The 23,922-nt window shown below is 41.1% G+C and overlaps 1 protein-coding gene across 1 annotated transcript in view; it reads right to left on the reverse strand.

Annotated features, from left to right (window-relative positions):
* LOC119726256 (ras-related protein Rab-34-like) overlaps window positions 1-23,922 on the reverse strand; it is a 29,622-nt gene that overhangs the window by 2,289 nt on the left and 3,411 nt on the right. The window contains exons 2-7 of the mRNA XM_038197884.1: window positions 22,807-22,871; window positions 21,437-21,604; window positions 20,131-20,195; window positions 16,283-16,425; window positions 14,260-14,350; window positions 1,108-1,227 (exon numbers count right to left, since the gene is read on the reverse strand). Coding sequence (XP_038053812.1) covers window positions 1,108-1,227; window positions 14,260-14,350; window positions 16,283-16,425; window positions 20,131-20,195; window positions 21,437-21,604; window positions 22,807-22,871 — 652 coding nt within the window. The remainder of the gene's footprint in view (window positions 1-1,107; window positions 1,228-14,259; window positions 14,351-16,282; window positions 16,426-20,130; window positions 20,196-21,436; window positions 21,605-22,806; window positions 22,872-23,922) is intronic.

Genomic DNA, 23,922 nt, shown 5'->3' on the forward strand with positions numbered 1-23,922 from the left:
CAACCTATCAGCCACCCTATCTAATATATCGAACAAGTTTAACAAGCTTTGACAGTTATACAGTTTAATAATTTGCACAGGGGTTTGTGGTACTTAGTGACCATGCAGCCAGTACGAAAGCTATTGAGGGAGGTACGGTTATGTTTTTGGCAGTTTGTGATAGTTATAATAATAACAACACATTCTTATAGCGCATAAACAAATATAAAGAAATATGGGAAAATAATTTTCAAATAAATGTGTTTTAAGGCTGGTCTTCAACAATTCCAGGTCGGATCGCAGTGACAGTGGGAGAGAATTCAAAGTCTAGGGCCCACACATGCATATGCTCTTGCACCATATAGTTCTTCATTTTTCTGGTGTTCATGATGATAAGCAATATGGCGAAAAGATGCTGGGAAGACGATCTTAGGGACCTTGGTAGAATTTAAGGTACAAGCACCCACTTGTTCTGAGATGTAGGCTAGACATAGAACATGGATAGCTTAGAAGATGAGAACGGACCTTACAATGGATGCGAGACTGCATACTGGTAACCAGTTCAGATTTTTCAGCATAGGTGTTAATGATAAAGTTATAAGTGTATGCGGGTTATTTAAGCAAAGGTCCTATACAAACACACTCATTGCTTCATCAGCCAATAGGATTTTCAAAATCGGCGACATGTTCATGAATAGAAGCAATGAGTGCACCAGTATGGTTCCACTTCAGTATTAAGGCTTCTAATTTTGTTGGACAGATATAAATCTATACCTCAGAGATAATTAGAGCAAATTTAAGTGCAAACTATGGTTAATTACAGTGCAACTAACTTCACTGAAACCAAGGCTCACCGACCATGGATTTGACCATAGTTGGACTCAACCGAGAGCCAGGATCAAGAGGTTTTGGGATGAAGATTGATTGACTAGTGTTGGACTTCGACTAAAGACGTTTGGACGTTGCCATTAGTACAGAGGTGCGTAGTACGTCACAAATCAACTTCACGAGGGCTAATGACCCTTGATCAAACTTGCCCAAGGTTTCTGAAAAAAAAAAAACCACAAAACGCCACCAATTAAGAAGAGGTAAATGCTAAGTAGAGACTGGATTAAAGGGGCAACTTACCAACGAGATCTCTTTCTCTGTGCATCGGGTTTCTGTGTTCCTGGTCTTCAACTTCCCTGCCGACTGCTGCGTTGAACGCGACGCATGCCACACGAGAGAAAAAGTCGTCGACTTTCTCGCCTTGGTTTGTAAGTATTTGAAATAAAATTGGATTTGTGCATGAGCAGTATAGGGATGCATTTGGTCCACCCACAAAAGCAAAGTCAAACTTCACACAGATGACACTGATGTCTTGACAATGGCAATGATTATATACAAATGCTTCTTTTATTAGGAGAATGGTAAGAATTGTTAGCTCTGTGCAGGAACTGTTGGCGGCGCTATTCGGACAGATAGTTAAGATAAAGAGTACAAACATGGATTAGTCCCTAGCCTTCCTAATTCTTCAACAGTCCTCCCTGCATAAGTGGAGGAACTCGAAGGATTGAGGCTATAAGGGTGCAGACTAGACCAGTAAATCGGTCCAAAATTGCATACGCCGGCCAAATCATGTTTTGCAAGGAGGGCGCTTGCCCCCCTCCTCCTCCCCCCAGACCCTCCCCCCAGACCCTCCCCCATTTCCCCGGACAAGTAAAATACATGAAATAAAAAGGACCAAAAAAGAAAAAAAAAAAGATGTGCAAAATCATATTGTTGTTAATTTAATGGGTTGGGGTGGGGGGGCAAATGTCCCTGCCCGTGCACCCTCGAAAAAATGATCAATCGGGAAAATGCTGGAAAATAAAGGGATTTTGGGAGAAAAGTTTGCTTTTTTCCGCTCTAAAAAAAAGCCTGGCGACGCCCATAATCCTCTTGCCTTAAATGTGGTCTGGGATGAAATTGTAAAATTTCGCTTCTTAGGGTGCATACCAGTAAATTGGTCCAAAATTGCATACGCCGACCAAATCACGATTTACTTGCCCTCAAATTCTAGGTGTAAGAGCATATTGAGGTCAGTGAACTTGAGGATTTGTAAAAAAAAAAAGAAAGACGGGTGGAAGCCGTGCAGAAACCTGCAAGCTCCTATTGAGTGAAATTTCGATGAATTTATGCCCTAAGATGGATCTATTTTGCAAGTGTAAGCGTCCATTTTCAAAATGGCCATGGGATTCAGGCCTGCTTTTAGGGGTGGTCATCTTTGGGTGGAATTGTCTCTAAAAAGTCATTGGATAGTAGAACAAAAATTGAATAGAAAGTGAAAGAGGATTAAAAAAGCATGATTTGATTTGAATAGAATAATTTTGGGAAGTGTGTGTAATTACCACCAAGGTCTATGGCAGTGTACTTACTGGTCAGTGTACCAATAATTATGGCAAAAATGTGTGGCTGATTTCCCCCCCCCCCCCAGAAGTGTGGGACGAGTCTACGAGTGATACTTACCCAAATAGCTACTACATATGCATATTTATTCAGCCGACAGGCTCAAACGCTAAAAGATTTAATCAACCACCGAGCGCCCTCTCGGGGCCTACCCATTATGCTACGTCATGAATCCGCCATTATACTTCCTCTTTTTTCTCGCGCACTAAAGGTGAAAAACCATCGTAACGCGAGCCGAGAGTGGGGAGGAGGGCGGGAAGCTATTTGGGTAAGTATCACTCGTAGACTCGTCCCACACTTCTGTGGGGGGGGGGGGGGGGGTTGTCTACTTCATTCACTTACCCAAATAGCTACTACATATGCATAGAGTGGCACCGACAACTGGTGGCCGGGTAGGCGAGACACCCTTCAACCAAATGGTTAAACAACAGTATATATATATATATATACATCATGATTTAAACCATTTTGGTTGAATATACATGTAATGTATTACCCGCTTAGTTTGTCTCCTGGCCAGGCCGGGAAAGACTACTGTGCAGGGTAGGGTTCTTAAACGAGGGCTGGTGAAATATCAGTATCGTCTTCCCCATGTTACCTCCAGTCTGGAGTATGTCACGTAGGTAGCAAGATGTGAATGTCGAGGCCGACTTTCAGCATGCTGCCTGTGAAATTTTTGTGATAGGGACCCCGCTAAAAGATGTTCAGGACGTCGCTTCGGCGCGTACGTCATGGGTCCGGACAAGGCCTCGGACAGGAGCATCCCATTTGGATAGCCAGTCCGAAGTAGCGAATTTGATTGCTGTGTCCCTTGAGTCGGGGCCATGCGGCTGTATTGTTGTAATAAAAAGTCGCATGCAATCACCCCTGAGTGGTTTAGTGCGTGCCAAATACCATTTTAGGGATCGCACAGGACACCATAATTTGTTTGCGGGGACACAGGGTGTCTGATTTTCCGTCAGAAAAGACACTTTTGGGATCAGGCGGACCCCGCCTAGTTCCCAGTGAATACGTCCCGGATCTAATGTCAGCGTGTGGATCTCGCTGCTACGCCTAGCAGTAGCCGTTGCAAGCAGAAATCTTTATTGACACATGAATGAGAGGTGCCTGGCCCAAAGGTTCGTATGGAGCCTTGGCCAAAATGTTCAGGACCGAACCCAGATCCCAGGATGGGACTAGATACCGGACTGTTAGCCTCTCATTGAACATTCCACGGAGTAGGTGAGTGATCGCCACATTAAAGAAAATGGGTGAGCCATCAGCGCAGCTGTGTGAACTGCTGCTATGGCTGATCGTTAATTTCGCACCATTCCTACTGACAAATTGGCTCTGAACAATGACAGTAGAAATTCTGAACAATGGTTTAAAGAAGCACAGAGTGAATCCACAGCCTGTTCTTCGCACCACCTACTATAATGTCGTAGTCGACTGTCATAGATTCGTCGTGTTGAGAGACGACGTCCCTTTGCGGCCAGGGCTGCCGCGTCTTAAGAAAGACCTGCTGATCGGTAAGCGCGCTTGACAGTGGCCAGCACGCTAGGTGGAGATCTCCCGGAGCCGGGTGTCGGAACAGGGATTAAAGCTAAAAGAATAGGTCGTGACGATCTGGGAGGATTAGAGGGGAGCCCACTAGGAGCCTCACCAGTCGCGGAAACCAGGGCTGGCGCGGCCAGAAGGGGGCGATCAGTAGGATCTTGCACCTGTCTCTCTCCAGTTTCCCGATGACCTTTGTAAAGATTGAGATCGGAGGGAAGGCGTAAGAGAACATGTTTGTCCAGTCTATTGATAGTGCGTTCGAGGCCCATGCCTGAGGATGATGGGATCTCGAGTAGAACACCGCGAGCTGAGTGTTGATTGCGGAGGTGCACCAGTCTATGTGTGGACGACCTAGGATCGAGAAGATCTGACTTACGATTCTCTTGTTCAATGACCACTCCGTAAGAATTATTTTGCCCCTGGAGAGAGAGTCCGCTATGTTGTTTTCCGCACCAGGAACGTGAATGACACGTAGATCTACTTTGTGTCTGGTTAGCCACTAACACATTTCCCAAGTCAGGTAGCACAGCTGGGGTGACCTTGTACCGCCCCGTTTGTTAATATATGCTACCACTGTCGTGTTGTCGGTCTTGATTAAAACAGACCGGCCCACTGCGTCTGCTTGGAAGTGGTGTAAGGCGTTGACTGCAGCCTAAAGCTATAGAACATTGATATGTAGGGACCGAATGTTGTCGTCCCAAATTCCTGCAGCTTGTCAAGGGGGAGGGGAGGCTCCGCAGCCCTCGTTGGAAGCGTCAGTGGAGATTATGGCGTGAGGATCCCCTCTGGGGAAACTCCATCTGCACCGACTGTTCTGTTCCAATGGCCACCACCGAAGGTGTGGCCGAATGACTTCGTCGATCGAGATCACTAGAGAGATTGGATCTGTCTCGGGTCTGTCATGTGCCAGAAGATGCATTTGCAAAGGACGCATCCTCAGTCTGCACCAGGGGACCAGGTCCACTTAGCTGGCCATGATCCCTAGAAGTTTCAGCCAAGCTTGCGGTGGAGCGACTTGAACAGATAGGAAAAGTTTGACGCACTTCCGCAGGCTGGTAACGCGTTCCCCTGTGGGGACGGCTATGCCCCTGCATAGATCGATCTCTGTTCCCAGAAAAGCGATTTCCTGGGACGGGATTAGTTGGGACTTCTTCTCGTTGATGATGAAGCCTAGCCTCGTTGTCAACGTATAAGTATCTCTCAAATTTTGAGCAGTTTCGTCTTTTGATTTTGCCACTATCAGTCAGTCGTCGAGATCCATAAAAATCATTGTTTTCTCGATGAAGACATGATGCAACTGCCCGCACAACCCTGGTAAACACTCTTGACGAGGTTGATAACCCGAAGGGAAGGGCAGTGAACTCGTAAGTGCGCCCATGATACCGGAAACATAGGAATCAGGAGTGCTCTTGGAAGATGGGGACATGTAGGTATGCGACTCTAGAACTACATGGAGTGTTTCCATTTGGAAACGCTTGGGTCTGACCAACCTATTGAGCAGTTTAAGCTAGCCACCTTCTTTGGTGTTAGAAAGAAGGACAGGAAGCCTGTGAATTGTTCCATTGGTGGTACAAAGCGGACTGTTCTCTTCTCGATAAGGGATGATATCTCTTGTTCGAGAGCTAATCGTTTGTCTGTGTTTGTCGGAACCAGTGTTTCACGAACACAAATTTTCGACCAAGGGGTGCTTGTAGATTCTAGTTGATAGCCGTGGCTGACTATAGAAAGCACCCTTGCGTCGCAGGTGATCTCTCTCCAGAATTTCTGAGACGACACCCAACGGGCCTGAGTGTGGGGGTCGGCTCCGTGGGGGAGTCACCAGTGTTGTAGTCGAGACCAGATAGTCCGAGACCGAGACCAAGACCGAGACTGAAGATTCGAGACCGAGACCGAGACCGAGACCAGCCCCTTCAAGGCGGACCGAGACCGAGACCAATATGGTCCGAGACCGAGACCGAGACCGCTGATATTAAATAACAATAGTCGAAATTAAAAAAAACAAGACACGTTATTATAGTTGAAAAATGTAACCTTTCTATTCACAAAGAATACAGACCAAAATTTTGACCAGTGGCAGTGTTGACAAATTGATACATGACACCTTACTTGAGCAAAAAGTAGTTACACTTAAGAAATATGGGCTTTTACATGTTGTCTACACCCAATCGTGACAAAAGTAAAAAGTTAAAGGCAGATGCTTCTTTATCTGTTATAGGAACTCGGATCCTAAACTCCACAGTCACCCCCTTGGTTTCAGCTATGACTTCTAACGGATATTTAAAGATGTAATTTTAATTTTACATTGCCTCTTTTTTCCTAAAATAAATTTAGGACTTAACTTCTAACAAGACTTGTGTACTTGATATTAAAAAATGGGAGCTAGAAAATGTTGAATTAATTTTTAAATTTGTGTCATAGAATGTGGACTTGTACATGTAGACCCACAAGTTGCGAGGTGGTAGCCAGAATGTGCCAGATATGGATTTTTATTTTTTTTCTGAACGGGACTTTTAATTTTTGAGGAATAATGGGGTACTTTAAAATGAGCAGCCAGAAAATGGGGTCTCATCATACACTCTCATGGCAACAGTGAGTGGTAACTGGTAAGAGTGTGTGAGCTCAAAGCTGGAAAATCAGGTAGAAAAATTTACTTTTTCTTCAAAATACTGTCCCAAATTAAAGAGAACATTGTGTGGGGTCGAAAATATAACTAATTTGAAGCACCTTATTTATTATCAGAATACAAAATGCAAGTGATTACGCCCACAGGGGTGGGCTAAACTACACAATCCCCGAAAATGGTTGACCCTTATTGCATAAATTGTTACAAGTTTATACTTTGCTTTATGTGGCCGACTCAACAGATAAATGCCGAACTTGTTCCAAATCGTTCAGTGACTGGTACTGCTGCAGCTTTACATGTACTTTGGGGACTTTCCAACGTGCAGTCGAGTCCAAACCGACCGCGATATATAACAAGCTTGATCTACGGGCTAGCAAATGTTTTAAATAACATCGAGCTGTAAAAGCTTCATATTGCCGGTCTCGACCCGAGACCAGCCAAAATATCGAGACCAAAGGGGACCGAGACCGAGACCAAGACCGAGACCACAGCTTCCGAGACCGAGACCGAGACCGAGACCAGCAAAAAGTGGTCTCGAGACCGGTCTCGAGACCGAGACCGGTCTCGAGACCTACAACACTGGGAGTCACCGCCGCCATCCGAGACGGGGGGCTGATGGCCCACCGCCACGTCCCCGGCTGCTAGTTTGTACATACTGGCGCGCAGGGGCAGAGTAGGGGCGTGGAGCTGAAACCATTGCACCAGCTGATGCCTTGGCCGTCTGTTCGCGAAAGGGCTTGAATGGTTTCTTAGGGGATGGGCGAAACGAGGGAGCACCTCTCGTTGCCCTCTTCCCAGATAACTTGGGCTTATCAGTAGCTGAAGGCTTCTACAAGCTCAGTTTGTCCGCTGTTTCGGTTCTTTTGGCTTCAACTTCCAGAATCTCCTGGAATTTGCCTCCGAAAAGGTCTTTGCCCATAAGAGGAAGGTCTTCTAACTTCCTCTTAGCGCCTTTGTGCGGTATGTAAAGTGCCTCCATCACGTTATTCCTACGTGATTTGGCGGACAAGATAGAGATTCTCGTAAACTGATCTAGAGAAAAATGGAGTATTTCGTCCAGACATCGGAAGGCTGCTGCTAACATATCGGCTGGAATTTGTGAATCTTCCTCACATGCGCAGACGATATATTCAGATAACAAAAGTAAAAAGACGCTTGTTTGTGAGCCAAATCTAGCCGCCTCATCGACTTTCTCCATTGTATCCTCCATCTTTGCTCTAGTCGGATCGACAAATATTGACTTGGTCGGGGCTTTGCCGCTATCTCCAGTCAATTTGTCCTTGGCTGTATCTGGAATAGCGGGAACCGTAAAGAAATCATCTTGGTCCTTTTCTGGAAACTGGAAATAGGCTGCCGACCTTTTGTTGAAAGCAGTCCATTTCTTTGAATCGGCAATCTGTTGGATGCGATCGGTGCATAAACGATCCACTGGCATAGCTGGGAAAGCTGGATCCCGAGGTTCCTCCACGCCAGTCCGGCGTTTGAAAGAACGACGGGTGGTCTCTGGCTTACTGCTCTCTGGTAGTTGCAGTACTCGAACCATATCTCTTTGAACCAGCCTCAGCTGAGTCTCAAATGGCGAAAAATTGCCAGGGTCAGTGGCCTCTTCATCCCCAGAACACCCATCTTGCGAGTGAGTGGAAGGGGGTGAGTACTGTCAACATCTATGTCAGGAACATCTTGAACAGAAGTACCCAAATTCATAGATGGGTGTAAAGAAATGCCCACCTGTGATCTCGGGTGCGCCCAATCGCGGCCCGGAGTAGGTGGATTATCTGAGCAGACACTGATGGCAACCCCAGGATCTGGGGGCCCAGTGTGTTCCCCTCTCATCCCGCCCGAAATCGCCAGGATTGCGGCTGAATCGGATCCGGCTGAATTAAGCCCGGATCCGGCCGGATCGCGCCCGGATTCAGCCGGATTGGAGCCGGATCCGGCTTGATCACACTCGGATCCGGCAGGATTAGACCCGGATTTGGGTCCGGAAATGTGGCCGCCGGGAGTGACTTCTCAGTCAACGCTGGGGCTGATCTCCATTGTTGTTGTTTAGTGAGGGCTGCTAACGAAACGTTGATGTCCTGGAAAGCTTTTAGAAAGATTTCCATGGATACACCTTTGTTTTTCTTTTTCCGATGCGTCGACTTACGAAGGGAATCCCCTGAAGAAGACGGCGCTGCCTTGTGTTTCTTTTTCTTACTTGGGTGACTTGATTCACTGAATGAATCTCTGATAATATCCTGGGAATTCCGGAGCATTAATCAAAGAACGACGTTGACTGCGAGTCCGTGGCCCGAATTTGGGGAGGAGGCAAGTCAGTCACCGCGAGTCCTGCCCATTCCGCACGGGTGGAAGCAGGAAGCTCGGAGCGCGATGAACGCGCAGATGGGGCCGGTGAGGATTGAATCCTTTTACCGCTCCGTGACTGGTCGTCCCCGAGGGTTGCTGGAGCCAGCAGACCGGGGGGACGAGGCGAAGAAATTCCCGTGAAACCATGGGAAATCGACGCCAGGTTGCTAGGTGACGCCGATGGTCCGGAGACCGGTGGCGTGATCGAGCGACTAGTGGTCCCTATTTGGGTCTTGCCCTTGGGACCGCTGGTGGCCTTTGATGCGGCCTTTTTAACCGCGGGACCCTTACAGCTGGTTGCCTTGGGGGCCGTGGTTACACGGGGAGTTTTATCCCCGGTATTTTCACGGTGTTCCATACCGTAGGACGTATGTTTGAAGCCGGTCAAAACGCGTAAACACGGGATGACCGTTACAGACTACGACGATGTCCCTGCGTGGGGACTCACTGCTATCTCGTTTTTTCGTACTATTGTACTACTAGGATTAATGCAGTTGAGAACGGCCGGGGGGAAGGGAACGACCGCTGGTCGTTGTTTCCCACAGAATATTTCTTTACACACCAGGCGAGGCGGCCGAGGGAAGGGAACGGCCAGCGGCCGATATACCCCCGAATATCTCGCCGCTATCTCGTTTGTCGTCGCACTATCGAGATAGCTTAGGACGGCCGAGGGGCAGGGAACGACCTCTGACGATATACCCGACGAAACGTCCTCTTCTAGCTTACTAGCTCCCTGAGCTAGCTGAAACAGTCAGGGGGGAAGGGAACGACCTCTGTCGATATACCCCCACTGTACTCGTCTCGCAAGGCCCTAGCTCACCGCGAGCTTAGGGGAAACGAACGGAGAACAGGGAACGGCCGAAACCGCTGTATTCTTCTAAATGTTTCGCTAGTCCCCTGAACGGCCGAAAGTCTGACTTCCGGAACAGGGGTCCCACGTGTGGGGCGACTATCAGACCTTGTATAGAATAACCGCACTTTCTCTCCGGGGATATACGACGCACTGTCTCCCCTAAAGGTCTTTACAGATTTCTATGGAGTCATAAACTAAATGCACTGCTATTTTTATTTTTTTAATTTTTTTTTTTTTGACAAAGAAATATTATTATTAGATAACTGTACAACAGAAATAATAATAATAACTCAGGAAAGCCGACTCGGCTAAAAGGGGATTGCACTTGATCCCAAAGGGAGAACCCATGATGCCTACCCGGCACTGGGCTAGTCCCGCGGTGCTGACCTGGCCCGCCGCACGTGGTGTCAGACAAAGGCTGAAAAACCTGCTACGCTACGTGCAAGAAAAACGAAAGCAAAATGACTCCAGAATCACTCCAAATGAGAACTACTTAACTCAAACCAAACTCTACAGATTCTACACAACTCACTTGGTTGATAAATTCTATAAAACAGAAACTCTTAAAGCGAAAATCGTACAAAAACTCGTCAAAAGGCGAGAGCAAAAATATTTGCTTCTGCACGATGCCGTCGCTAAGAAATAAGAGGAAGTATAATGGCGGATTCATGACATAGCATATTGGGTAGGCCCCGAGAGGGCGCTCGGTGGTTGATTAAAACTTTTAGCGTTTGAGCCTGTCGGCTGAATAAATATGCATATGTAGTAGCTATTTGGGTAAGTGAATGAAGTAGAATGAAACATTGTTCTTAATTAATGAAATAGAAATGCACGGTTTCAACAATATCCTACATTTGTAAATGCAAATGACAGAGGACACTCTTCTGCCCATCTTGTGAGAAAATGATAGAAATCCAATCACGCATACCAACACGAAGCTCATTTGAATGAAAAAAAGTGCAAATAAAAAAGTTGCAGTAAATAGCATTGCTCCAATGTACCGGTTTGAGTGATCCTGCAAGGCAGGGTAGACTTTAATTAATTAATAACTTTACCTTACAAAAGTTTCCTTGTTTAAAAGGATGTTAAACTAAAACAAGACGCAATCTTAAAAATCTAACAGATAATTGCAGACCTTTTAATGCAAAGATGACAAAGAAAATGCAAATTAAATGTAACGTTTTTGAAATTTCCCATGTAAAAACAGGAGTCTCTACTTGAAAGAGGAAGAACAAGAAAACCAATTTCAAAAATGTTACATTTAATTTGCATTTTCTTTGTCATCTTTGCATTAAAAGGTCTATAATTATCTGTTAGATTACCAAGATTGTGTCTTATTTTAGTTAAACATCCTTTTAAACAAAAACAATTTTGTAAGGTAAAGTTATTAATTACTGAAAGTCTACCCTGCCTTGCAGGATCACTCAAACCAGTACATTGGAGCAATGCTATTTACTGCAACTTTTTTTATTGGCACTTTTTTCATTCAAATGAGCTTCGTGTTGGTATGCGTGATTGGATTTCTATCATTTTCTCACAAGATGGGTAGAAGAGTGCCTTCTGTCATTTGCATTTGAGATATTGTTGAAATCGTGCATTTCTATGTCATTAATTAAGAATAATGTTGGGGGGAACTTTGGACTTGTGATACCTGTACGTCTATGCATGCAGTGCATTAAAAATACAGCGCGAACAGCGACCTCACGCGGCTACTATTTATATGCAAATCAGTTGGTCTCAATCTAGCGCCTTGGTTCAATCGTCCATGTGAGGTTTTGGGTGTGGTGCTCATTACGTTAATAGCCTTAGCTGACCTTAAATGTCGTTTTCTTATTGGTCGATCGTTGCGTGGAAACTTGCATAGGGGCAATTCCACGGTAACGGAAGGACGTTTCCACTCATTAAACAAAATTTCAAATGTGTGTATCACAGACACTGTTCATAGTTACAGCAAACAAATGTCACATTTGTATTGCTATAATGCTACTTTCATTTTCCACACTTTTGGGGGGCATGAATGCCTCCCGTTTATGAATTATGAATATTAATGAGGTCGGTAACGGAAGGACGGTAAAACGGACAAGGGTTTTCCAACTTACTCGCGTTTTGCGTAAACTCTGTGAAATTTATGGGGCAATTATATTTTAAAGGTAGAAAATGGAATCCCTGGAGCTTTATCTATACTATACCGCCTTTCATTTGACTTTAAGTGTTTCGGTAATATAATTACAACGTTTTAAGCAGATTATAATTTGGTAACGGAAGGACGGTAACGGAAGGACAAAAGGTTTACTCAATTATAGCATGAACAAAATGTGAATTTACACTAATTATACAAGTGAAACAAATTGCTAAAATGTGTAACTGAATGTGAAATCAACAATATGCAGACCTGGCATAAATAATTATACCCAAGAAACTATTGAGATAAAGATAGAAGCCTGCTAATTAATGATAACAAAAGAAAACGAAAACAACCCAAAACACATAATTCACGAACACAAGACAACTACAGAAATGGACTTCAAACCCATCACCTCATCCTTAAAAGTTTAAATACACAGTATTTGAGCACTTGAGTATATTGGTTACATGTTCACCAACAACTTTTAATAATAATACCGGTAGGTTCAGTGGTTTACCTAAAGGGGGGGGGGGGCGACCAGCCTACATGTACATTTAAGGTAAAAACATCTACCGGTAGAATTGATGGCTTCAGTTAGGTGTTGCTTTTAATTGAACTCTAAAATCAATGTTTGAAATCAAATTACAATGACTTAGAGTAGTAACAATTAATTTATAAACATCCAAACTGAAATTGTTAACTTGGGCATAATTTGTCAAAGATTGCACCTCACATGTCTTACACATGTAAATTGAATGAAAGTGCCCCAAAGTACCGGTACTTTCTGCCATCTCATTTTTGACTTAATTTGCTTCTGGAATGGCTTCACAGAATTCGTATCTTTCTCTATTGTCCATGAATGCTGATGGCAGCAACTTTATGATTTGATTTTCTGCAACAACTCCATACATGTACAAGTACTGGTACATCGGCATATATGGACATGTACATTGTACATGTTGTACATGCCTGTGCCTTCCTTTGTAATAAACACCTTGCCCTGCTTATCCCGCTTTTGTGAAGGTGGGTCACATGAATGTCCTTTCAATGCTCATTATACATGCATGTATTTGCAGTGATTTTCATTTTTCAAACATGAGCGCAAATGTCGTAACATTTGATAAAAATATGATTTGTCCTTCCGTTACCGTCCTTCCGTTACCAATTTGGTAACGGAAGGACGTGATTTAATTAATTGTAATAAAAAAACGAGAAGTACAGCAGTGTCAGTTATAATGTCATATTGAAGGCCTACCTAAACTTGCTTTGCACAATAACTTTCAATGCATTCATACTGCAAGTTTTAAAAATAAATTAAAAATATGTATTTTTTCGGTAACGGAAGGACATTTTCGAAGGCTGAAATATTAGAAGTCACTGAAGCGAAACAAATTACGCAAAATGCTAAAAACAAATTTTAGTCGTTTTTTCAAGACCAATACTTTCTCATGACAGAAACTGATGGCATTAGTACATATTTTTGTGTGTGTATTGGTAGAATACTTTCATATCACTATTAATCACATTTTTAGGATTATTTAACAGGATTATTACATAATCCTATTTTTTGGTACCGAAATGTATAAAAAATAAAATTCCGACTTCAAATCTTGAAAATATAGACTTTTAGCTTTCATTTGATGCCAAATTTGTTTAAGTCACATGTATTTGAAATTTTTGGTGTCATGTCCACTTTGGTGTGGAATTGCCCATAGTGAAACGTGGCACCGCACCGTGGCGACCGTACATAATCCATACACGTACACGTTGTGTGTCTCTGCACACGGCACCAATACACAAAAGCTGTGGTTCCTGTCACGTCCGCAAAAGGCGAATAGCTGCAAATAATTTGATGACGTCCGGATTTACCAAGGTGTGATTGGACACTCCACATATTAGCCCGCCTACACTTATCTGTATTCGCATACGAGGTCGTGCGCTAGAAACCCAGCGCAAAATAAAGAGAAACATAAGCTTTTGCCGACGATTGAACCAAGGCGCTAGATTGGGTCCAGCTGATTTGCATAGAAATGGTGGCCGCGTGAGGTCACTGTTTGCGCTGTATTTTTAATGCACCGCATGCATAGTGCTAGCGAAGATATCGTTTACCGCGCTACGGCCGGGATGAATAATAACTAGCGCCTTGACCAAGTCTAGTTCGTTTGAAGCTAGCAACAAAAGTGCTAAAACTCTGAAGAAGGGTGCTTAACAACTATACCTTTTGATTACTGTATGGTGGTGGATTTTAAAGGATTCAGGATGATTCTCAGTTGAAACCCAAGGGCTATAGTGTTAAAGGGGTTATACCAAAGGGACTTTTTTTTGGGGGGGGGATAACATCTTTTCACGGGAAGAAGTATTTTTACCAACCTGTCAATGCAGAGAGTATCCAGTATTCAGCATTTATTTGTTCGGCCAATCTGATACCTCGCGTGTTCACATCGACAATTTCTTGCTCGGTCTAAAAAGAAACACGAAAGGGGGTGGGGAGATGGGTGTGGGGAAAGTTTGCAAATGTTTTAATCAACCTTTTTTATACACTAAAGAAGTAAAGTTTGAGCAACGTTGGGCCGTACAGCTCGCCATTTTTTTTTCTGAAGCAGATTTGGTTTCCCATCTTCTGATTGGTCCAACACTTGCATATCTAATACCTTGTTTTCGACAACACAAACCCAGCATAAACTTAATGAAGAAGATAATTTGAGAAGCAAAAAAGGTCTCACTGGAATTTTGACTCGAATCAACTATAAAGCAGAAGTCTACTTCTACCAGTCTACGACAGGGGTGTGCATTTATTGGTAGTACGGGAATAAGGTACCCGAATCAAAAAAAATACTGCAAGAAATACTTGCCCGATCCCCTTGCAAGCTGTCTCGACAATTGTTTTAGTGACATCTATATGTGTATGGTACCGAAAAAATATTGGGCCGTGAAGCAGTGTGTATTGGCACATGTATACATATGTTTTGTCAACTGAAACAACCGACAGGTGGTCCAGATATTGCAAGCAAATCACAAACGACTCGAAACGTGTGCTTACAGCAAAAGAAGAAAATTAAATCCAACCACAAAACATAGTTAAATATTCACTAGCTATAAGTCAAAACTAAACCTTACCTACAGAATTATCGTACAAGGAAAATGTCTTCTTGAAACCCACAATATCACCGCCAGTCCGTGGAGAGAAGGCTGATGTAAACAAAAATTCTTTTCAACACAGATATTTACGTGGTCTCTGGAGCTCTGGAGAGCTTAGCGGTAGTATCTACTAAATTTGCACTGCTAGCGACATATGGAGGGCGTAAGAGAATACCGGTATATCAGAAGTTTAGGGCTGTTATCACGTCCGCACGCGTTTTGATATTCGCTCACTGCGCTTTGTATACTAGCCCTATGGCCCGGGCCATACGTGCTGAATCACGACCCCGAAGGCCAAGCCAAAGTGCATGAGTTTTAAGATTTCAGATTTTTTGCAGAGGCTCATCCATGCTTGTCTTACTGTCAGTGTGGACACAGAAGTATTTTCAGGTTTTCCCTTTAAGTGGAACTGAAATAAGGTAGGAGAAGCCCAGTTTTTTAGGCAGTTGTTAAAAAATCCACATCATTGGTAAATCAAGTTGATTAAGGGGACGAAGTCACCCGAATCAATCTTTAATTTACACATATATTCAGCCTTTAGAGCAAGGAACTTGGATGTGGTACCTTTAGATATACAATGTAGTGATATTTTGACAACGATTTTGAGAAACCTGAATAAAATTGTCCCAAGAATAACAGTTGACAAATGCAGCAGATAGACTGACATGCGTTTTGTACACGGGGCGACCGGATGCAAGACTAATGCGTTGATTGTCCCAGATAATAGTTTACGGCGCAGAGTGGCGTTCAGCAATGAACTGCGTGACGATGGAATGTTGTGGTCCTTCCTACATGATGTGATGTCCCAAGGGGATGGTCCGAAGCGCCTTGATGGCCGGATAACCCTATGAAGACATTTCTTTGTTTTCACACAGTTAAGGAAAACCGGTGAAATAATATTTTACTAATAACACTGTGAAAACTCTTTCAACCCAAATATTTTATCCTGATTTCCTTGAGTGTGTCTCTATTTTTTTTTTGACAAATGACCCTTACCCCTAAATGACTCTAAACCTGTTTTCCACAGAGGGCGAAACCTCATGTGGACTTGGCTTAGTCCACATAACGTTCACACATCCTACATTTAATGTGAACCTGTTTCGCTGTCTGGTCCACATCAAAGGTTGGCACACCCATACACACAGAAGGAATACAAGATCGCAATTTTGTCTGGCTTAAAAGCCAGGGGGATAAAATCACGGGTACGTCTGAAACCAGCAAAATTACATAATCCCAAAGATTTTGACAAACTCACGCAAAGATCTTTTTTGGTCCCGACCAGAAAGAGATGAACTTTTCCGCAGCTACAGGTATGCTTCATAACCTCTGTATGCCAACCTATCACACTTTCCCACGAGTTCTGGTTGGCGTTTTTCATGTCAAAAACAATCACAACAACTGAAAACAAAAGAAAAAAACACATTTACAAAATCTGCAAGTTTGTAGAGCGCAGAGCTCAAGACAAGTCAATCACATTAATTCACAAATCCATCAAAAGTAGGCGTGTGCAACAAGTTGACTAGTCACCAATGCTAAAAACTGTTTTGAGTTGCAACCATCAATTCTTAAAATAGTCGACAATTCGTTATGCTGTGACTAGTCCCAATACCGTGACTAGTTGCTACTATTGAAAGTAGTTGCGACTATTGAAATTCACTAGTCGTATCACCCATGCCTGAAATTTGTAATTCAAGTAATTAACCCTTTCAACTCAGCTCTGTGTAAAACGTGTTGGGCATATTTTTCCTGGGGGTAGACTTACCAGATTTAACAGACCACAAACAGATTTAGACTCAAACCCTGCTTGCTGTCATGGCTTTGTCGTTAAACTGCATTGTCCTTTCCTGAACATATAGTTTAACAGAGTACAAAATGTACTTGGCAAAGCCATTGTTGCTGAAATTTGATGGAGTATATATATGCTTATATTGTCTGTAGATTTTATGTTTTAAAATTAAAACCAACTAAATGGCAAAAAAGTGTTAGTGTTTTGTTCTTACAGGTCATTTACTCACTCGTATTTACACACAATATGAGTACACATAAGCTAGACTAAAATTGTGATTAAACTGACTCAAACTAATACGTGTATTTTGTGCAAGGGATGGTTGGAAACTGTAAATCAGCCCATTCCTGACAAATATTGGATTTAAGTGTGACTTGGAAAGATAAATATGCACGAGTGTATTTAAGCGTTCAGGAAAGGACACTTTCCAAGTTTAACAACATGTGTTATACACTGTTTTAACAGTTCTTTCTGTGTGTGCACTGAATGCAGAAACAAACTCAGATACATGTACACATTCAACTTTCTCCATGCATACGTGTGTACAAATACTTCAAACTGTTTTGGGCTTGATGTGCCTATTCCTTAGATCCCATTTTGTTAAAAGCACCATGCTGACTAATTAATTTGTCACTGGATAATACAGTTTTAAATAAGTTGAACACTTTTTATGTGTCCATTTTTGATGCCACTTTCCCCTTTTTTACATTCTTAATTTAAGCAATGTAGTTATTTGTTGGTTAAAATACACCTATTACTTTGTTTTTTTTGCTCGTAAGAGTAAAGGTTTGTCTAAATTTTGCTGTGAAACTTATTCCTCACTTCGCGAGATAGCAATAAACGTCATTGTGCTTATTCGCCACGTAAAAATGTCTTCATAAGATATTATTTTAACTGTGCGCGCATTTTTGCATCACAAATCCATGGCATATTCGTCACTTCTTCACAACACTACGCGCATTTTCAAACAAATGTGTATGTTTTTAATACAAACATGTTCTATATTTTTTAGGAAAAAAATATGGTAACACTTAAACCCCACGTTCAAATCCAAGTACTCGCTATAATATTTTTTAATAATATACAATTTAGCCTAATAAAAAAGTTATTATTAAGGAAAATATCTCAAATGGACGCAACAAAATAATAGGAAAACAAAAATGTGAATGCGAACTAACAACGAACAACACTATTCATTCATTTATTCGAGAATACAAAACTTGTCTCTCGAAATGCAGTATTTTGGGTATCCTATAAAACGTCGTGTTTGAAAGAAAGAGTACCGCACATGTTTGAAATAATTAATATTTTTGTTTCATTATCCTAATCATCACTCTCCAGGGCACACTTTATTTCAGTATAGGCTTATTTCAATGAGGTTTTCTGCTCTTATTAGCCACTTAAAGGGGCTCCGTTTTTGAGAATATCTCGAAATGCAGTATTTTGGGTTTCCTAAAAAAATGCCGTCTTTGAAAGAAAATCTACAAATAAATCATATTTTTATTTCATCATCTTGAGTATCACTGTCCTGGGTACACTTCATTTTCATTATGGGCTTATTCCCATGAGGTCTTGTGCTCAAATGAGCCACTTAAAGGGGCTCCATTTTCGAGAATATCTCCAAATGCAGTATTTTGGGTCTCCCATAGAACGCAGTTTTTAAAGAACGTGTACCGCACATGTTGTGAATAAATAATATATTTATTTTATAACCCTTATTTTCACCTTCTTGGGTGCATTTCATTTCAGTATGGGTTTATTCCAATAAGGTCTTCTGCTCTAATTAGCTGCTTAAAGGGACTCCGTCGAAATGCAGTAATAATGCTTTCCTATAAAATGCCGTTTATGAAAGGAAGTGTACCGCACGTTTTAAATAAATATATATATTTAAAATTCATATCCTAATTTTCAGCCCTTTGGGGGCACTTCATGTCAGTGTGGGCAGATTCAAATGAGGTTTTCAGCTCTAATTAGCTGCTTAAAGGGAACCGTTTTTAAGATTATCTCGAAATACAGTAGGCCTATTGTGGAATTCCTATAAAACGGCGGTTTTGAAGGAAAATATATCGCATGTTTTAAATAAATCACAGTCTGTATAAGCCTATATATGTTGCGCAGTCCTAGCCTATACTCCATTCATTTTAACAATTACAACTCCGCACACACAAAATTACATAAAGGTGAATTAGTTACAGTTATCTCTGTTTAGTCATCATTATAATGTTGCAGTGCCGTTAGTTTGTTATGAAAGCTGACGGAAAACGCGCGAAACAGAAGATCCCTGGTTCCCTCATAGGCCATTCAATAATAAAGACGAGTGTGTGGATAACCAATGAATAACTGGTTATTCGTCACTTAGTCAGATACTGGATGCGGGCTGTTCTGATATGACCAAGTGTCGAATAATTTATTTGTCAGTTCGCAAGAAACAGTTTTTCCAACTTGAGTCGATTCGTCACTTAGTGGGTTTCGGAACTACAAAAATGAAGTGTTTTCATGAATTAAAAACCTAAACATCTGAAATTCGAATTGATTTAACCCTTAAACTCAATTAATAAAAAAAACACCAAAATGGCCCATTCATCACTTCGTCAGATATGCGACGATTTGACCAATTTATGGTCTGCAAGTGTAAATATCTTTAAATTGAAACGAAAAAATATTTACAGGGAATGAACAACATTTGCCTTTGGTGCAATTTAAAAAAATAGATTTGGAGGTTCACTATGTTAAAGCAAATATTGTTAAACTGACTTGTTCCACGTTTTGGGCTTGTAGATGCTGGAAAAACCAAGAAAACCAATCATGCTCTTGTAGTCTGGGTCCCTGACTCACTAAAGATGAAACGGCGCAATTTATAGACTTTGGGAAATCGTAAGGCATAGAAAGTCAGTCTACAAGGCTTGCACCCCTTCATAGGTAGGTAATCAATTGCAAAGAAAATGCAGGATAACTAAATATGAAACATTAGGAGCGTTTTTTGGAAAATTACAACTTTTCTTGAAATGGAGCCACGATTTTACAAAATGCTTTAGACTGTCATTCCCTTACAATCTAGTAAGGTATTTCGTGGTAATTTGACCATTTCGGGTTTTTTGATGTTTGCAAATGTTGTATCTTCCCTTTAAGCCTTGACAATAAAATTTTCTAGTACCTTTGTAGCTTTCAATAAATAAACATGTTTTATAGATACAAGTTTCATTTTAGACCCCCTGTGAGACTATTTTTTAACCTTTTCTGTGAAACTGCCCTTTAGATCTTTAAGTATTGCTCTGAATTGGTGTTCGGTTTTCTTTGTGTAACTCATATTTTTTTACCACATGCATTTTTGTAGTAGGATGCGGTTATACATCGGTGTTTCTCTTGACCTGCTGTGTCCCATCTATGCAATGAAATTACAAAAAAGGCTTGGTTAGGGTGGAAAGCAGACATTACTCATGAATTATGGGGGTTTTTTTTGTAAGAAAAAAAGCTTCTATCAAGTAATCAAATTTAGTCACAAGTCAATCACATGCAAAACACAAGTAATAAATACAAGTCAATTATATGATCATTAGAAATTATTCATCATTCCATCACAACTCAATCACAAGTCTATTGCAATTTAATATGGGAATAAATGTGTGCTTTGGAGATGTTAAATGCTACCGGCATGTTTAAGACTGGAGTCTGGATGCTGATAATTGTCCAGCTCACAAGTAAGACCCAACAAAATATATATATTTCATATCGGAAAAAATATGTAGCACCAAATATAATAAGCCAATTTCATATTAAACTTCTTTTAGATGAAAAGATTACTGAAATTGCCAAATCAGTTCAAAGAATATCACCATTCAAACGCAATGACCCTAAAACCTGTTACGTGCAACAACAAAAAAGCAATGTGTGTATTCTGATTGTTTGGAACAACAATGAAATTTGTTTCAACAACTGTCAACTACAGTACAACATATCCTTTTGAACAACCTTGGTTAGGCAAACAATATGATTTATAAAATCCACTATTTTTAAAAGATGGGCCTTCAAAAGGACTATGTTGGATATTTTTAACTCTTAAACTGAGGTTGTATCTCTGGTGATGTTTGAAGACAATGGGGACGACGATTCTTGAAATCGCATTTTTGGACGAAAGAGGTTTTAGGGTCATTGTGTTTCAATGGTGATATTCTTTGAATGGATTGAGCAATTTCAGTAATTTTTTGTCATCTAACAGTAGCTTATGAAATTGACTTTCCAGTCATTATAATTTTTGGTGCTACATGTTTTTTTAAATATGAAATATAATTTTGGGGGTTTGCGTTCCGCTTTTTTGACTCGCCTTGTATGTAAGGTTGTAATTGATGGTTGTCGGCTTTTCCCCCTCATATTTCGCCCCAAAAATTAGGGTAGGGCTGTCAAAATAGGGTAGGTAGGTATAGGTAACCTGTTTTGGTCTAACAATTTCACAAGACTATCACAATGACACTCCTTTTAGCTGCTCCATTTAATGGCAGACAGACTTTCAGAAAGCACGTGGCACCAAGTGATGTTTTTGTGAAGTGTAGAAAATTTTTAATAATTTTGGACAATAATCCAGCACAACGTTGCTAAAATGTTTGATGGTGCCTACAAACAACTCACATTTCCAAAGTGAAGGGAACGCCGAGAATACAAAATCTTTCCAAGTGGACGTCCATGCCCACTGTTAATGCAGTGTTCGAGTGGAACTGCCTGTTGCAGCACCGGTCGACGAGGGCTGTTTTGCCAACAGAAGAACTACCAACCACTATCACTTTCAACTTCTTCTCCCTAAATTAATAAAATAAACATCAGAATATTTTCAATGTCAATTTGATAACCCTAAAAAAAAACTTTGTTTCTCTAAAATCCAGTGGGAAAAAAATCATGTACAAACATGAACATGTCAGCGGTAAGGCTGTGCAAAATGTAAGGGTCATTCCACGAGTTAAGGAACAGGCCATAATTTTCAGAGTTCTGATTATAAAATAGTTTTTCTTTGTTATGGAATGGTTCTTTCTAAAACAAATGTCATTTGCCAATAAGGCTATAAGATAAGCTTTTAAATGATACCAAGCAGATGATATTCAAAAGAAACTTTCATACACAAATTCTGTAAATGTTATGGCGTCCGGCATAAAAGATGAGGAGAAGTGTGACAAAAAACCTACACTTCCAAAATATCTTATTTTGAAAAGAAAACAAGTGGACTGGAGTTGAGGTTTAATTTTTTTACACAAATTATAGTGAGAAGATGTATCCTTTCTATTGAAAAAAGGTACATATCAGATGTTCAAAGTGTTTGTCCTACGGCGCTTTGCTGAACAATGCACATGGGTTGGGTCGGGCAACTGATAATGTTTTCGATCCTCTTAAAAATTTTCCATGGAGATGATTCAAGCTGTAACATTAGCGTCTGCAACAACAGATTAAGCTGAAATTCAGAATATACTAAGATGATATGTTCAACTACTTGTGAAATAACAACTGGGATAAATTCCTAGAAATAATGATAAATACATACATTTGGGTAAGTTTTCAAACGATTTCTTCAGACTTAAAGGTCAGCTTTGACAGTAACCAGTATCGAGGTTTCGGCATCGATGACGGCGATTTTTTCACCGACATGAAGTTTAGAATTTCTTCTTCAATTAGAATGTAACATTTCAATCTTACCGAGCATACTTTCTGAGAAACACAAAGCTCAAAAAGCCAATATTTGGGGGCTCACGAATTTCAATGCTCTGTTACAGCGTCTTAGTACGTAATCGGATTAGCTTTCCCTGACAACGCCTGACGCTTTGCCTTCGCAACCATATGGCTGCTTAGTCAACTTGGTGAATCGTTTTGTGGATCACTTGAGTGATTTTGACTAAGAGACAAAAAGTGCCCAGGGATGGGGAAAAAATATAGGCACAGTCACAGACAATGCCCTTCATCGAGTTCTTAACAGATGTTCTGCAATATATCTCACTATGATTTATCTGACTTACCCAACTTTTCCTGTTTTGCAAGCATTTCGAACTGCCCCACTGAAGTCGCGTTCTCTGTACATTGACTGTCAAATAAATGAATTAAAAAAAATAAAACTCTTCCATATGAAAGACTAATTGTCCATACATTAATGTGAATTTATTCACAGTTCACACCTAACTGGAGTTACCTCACATCTACATCTACGCAGGCACTCAGCAATGTCCACTTCTGGATGTTAACGCTGAGGTGAAGCTTAAGGTGCATGTGAATCAGGGGGAAGTTGTGCAGAAGAAAATTTAAGTGCAAGTAAAAAAAAAACAAATCCAATGTTGGAGCTACTTGGCAGAGATGTGTGCCCTGAAGACGCGTCCACTGATGGAGCTGCGATGACGTCTGCAGGAAGGGCATTCCAGAGCCAGACTGCAGATATCCTTGGAGGAATGGGCTGTGAGAAGCTGATATCTTGCTGGATGGTAGTTTCTAAGTCTGGGAATCTGTCATGGAGGTCAGGTACTGATATTTGTTCATTGCAATGAGGTTGTGGGATATTTTGTACAGCATGGTTTTGATGGCTGGTTCGTGCCATTGCGCTGCAGACAAAATTTCAAAATCATTTACGTTTTTTTCTCTTTTCAAAATCTGCTGGAATTCTCTTGAATGAACCATTTTTGGAAAATTAAATATCTCATAATTTCTCATTTAAATCTGACATCTTGACAGTTGTCTCCACGGATTGGGATGATCAGAATAACAATATAAACTGGGATCTACATTATAGGTAAATATGTATCACATGTATGCAAATGGCATGTAATGTAAATATAGGCATTTGCATTTTAACATTTATCTATTAACATTCAACCATTTTCTATGGAAATTAATCTTGAAATTACGAAAAGTGTTTGGCATTGAAAAAAAAGAAAGAAAAAACAAAGAAAATATGTTTGAAAAGCTCAAAGAAATATATTTTCCTAAAACCAAGGAGTCTAACTCGTTTGTGGCTCTGGTTTTTTAACATATACCAAATAGCTTAATAGCACTTTGAGAGCCTCACATTTTGTAAAGATACAGAACTGGAAATTAGTCTTCATTTTTTTTTGTAGCATGCACCTAGATTGATCTCCCATAGCTTA

Source organism: Patiria miniata, unplaced genomic scaffold (assembly GCF_015706575.1).
Source record: "Patiria miniata isolate m_02_andy unplaced genomic scaffold, ASM1570657v1 HiC_scaffold_2, whole genome shotgun sequence".
NCBI classification, from domain to species: domain Eukaryota; kingdom Metazoa; phylum Echinodermata; class Asteroidea; order Valvatida; family Asterinidae; genus Patiria; species Patiria miniata.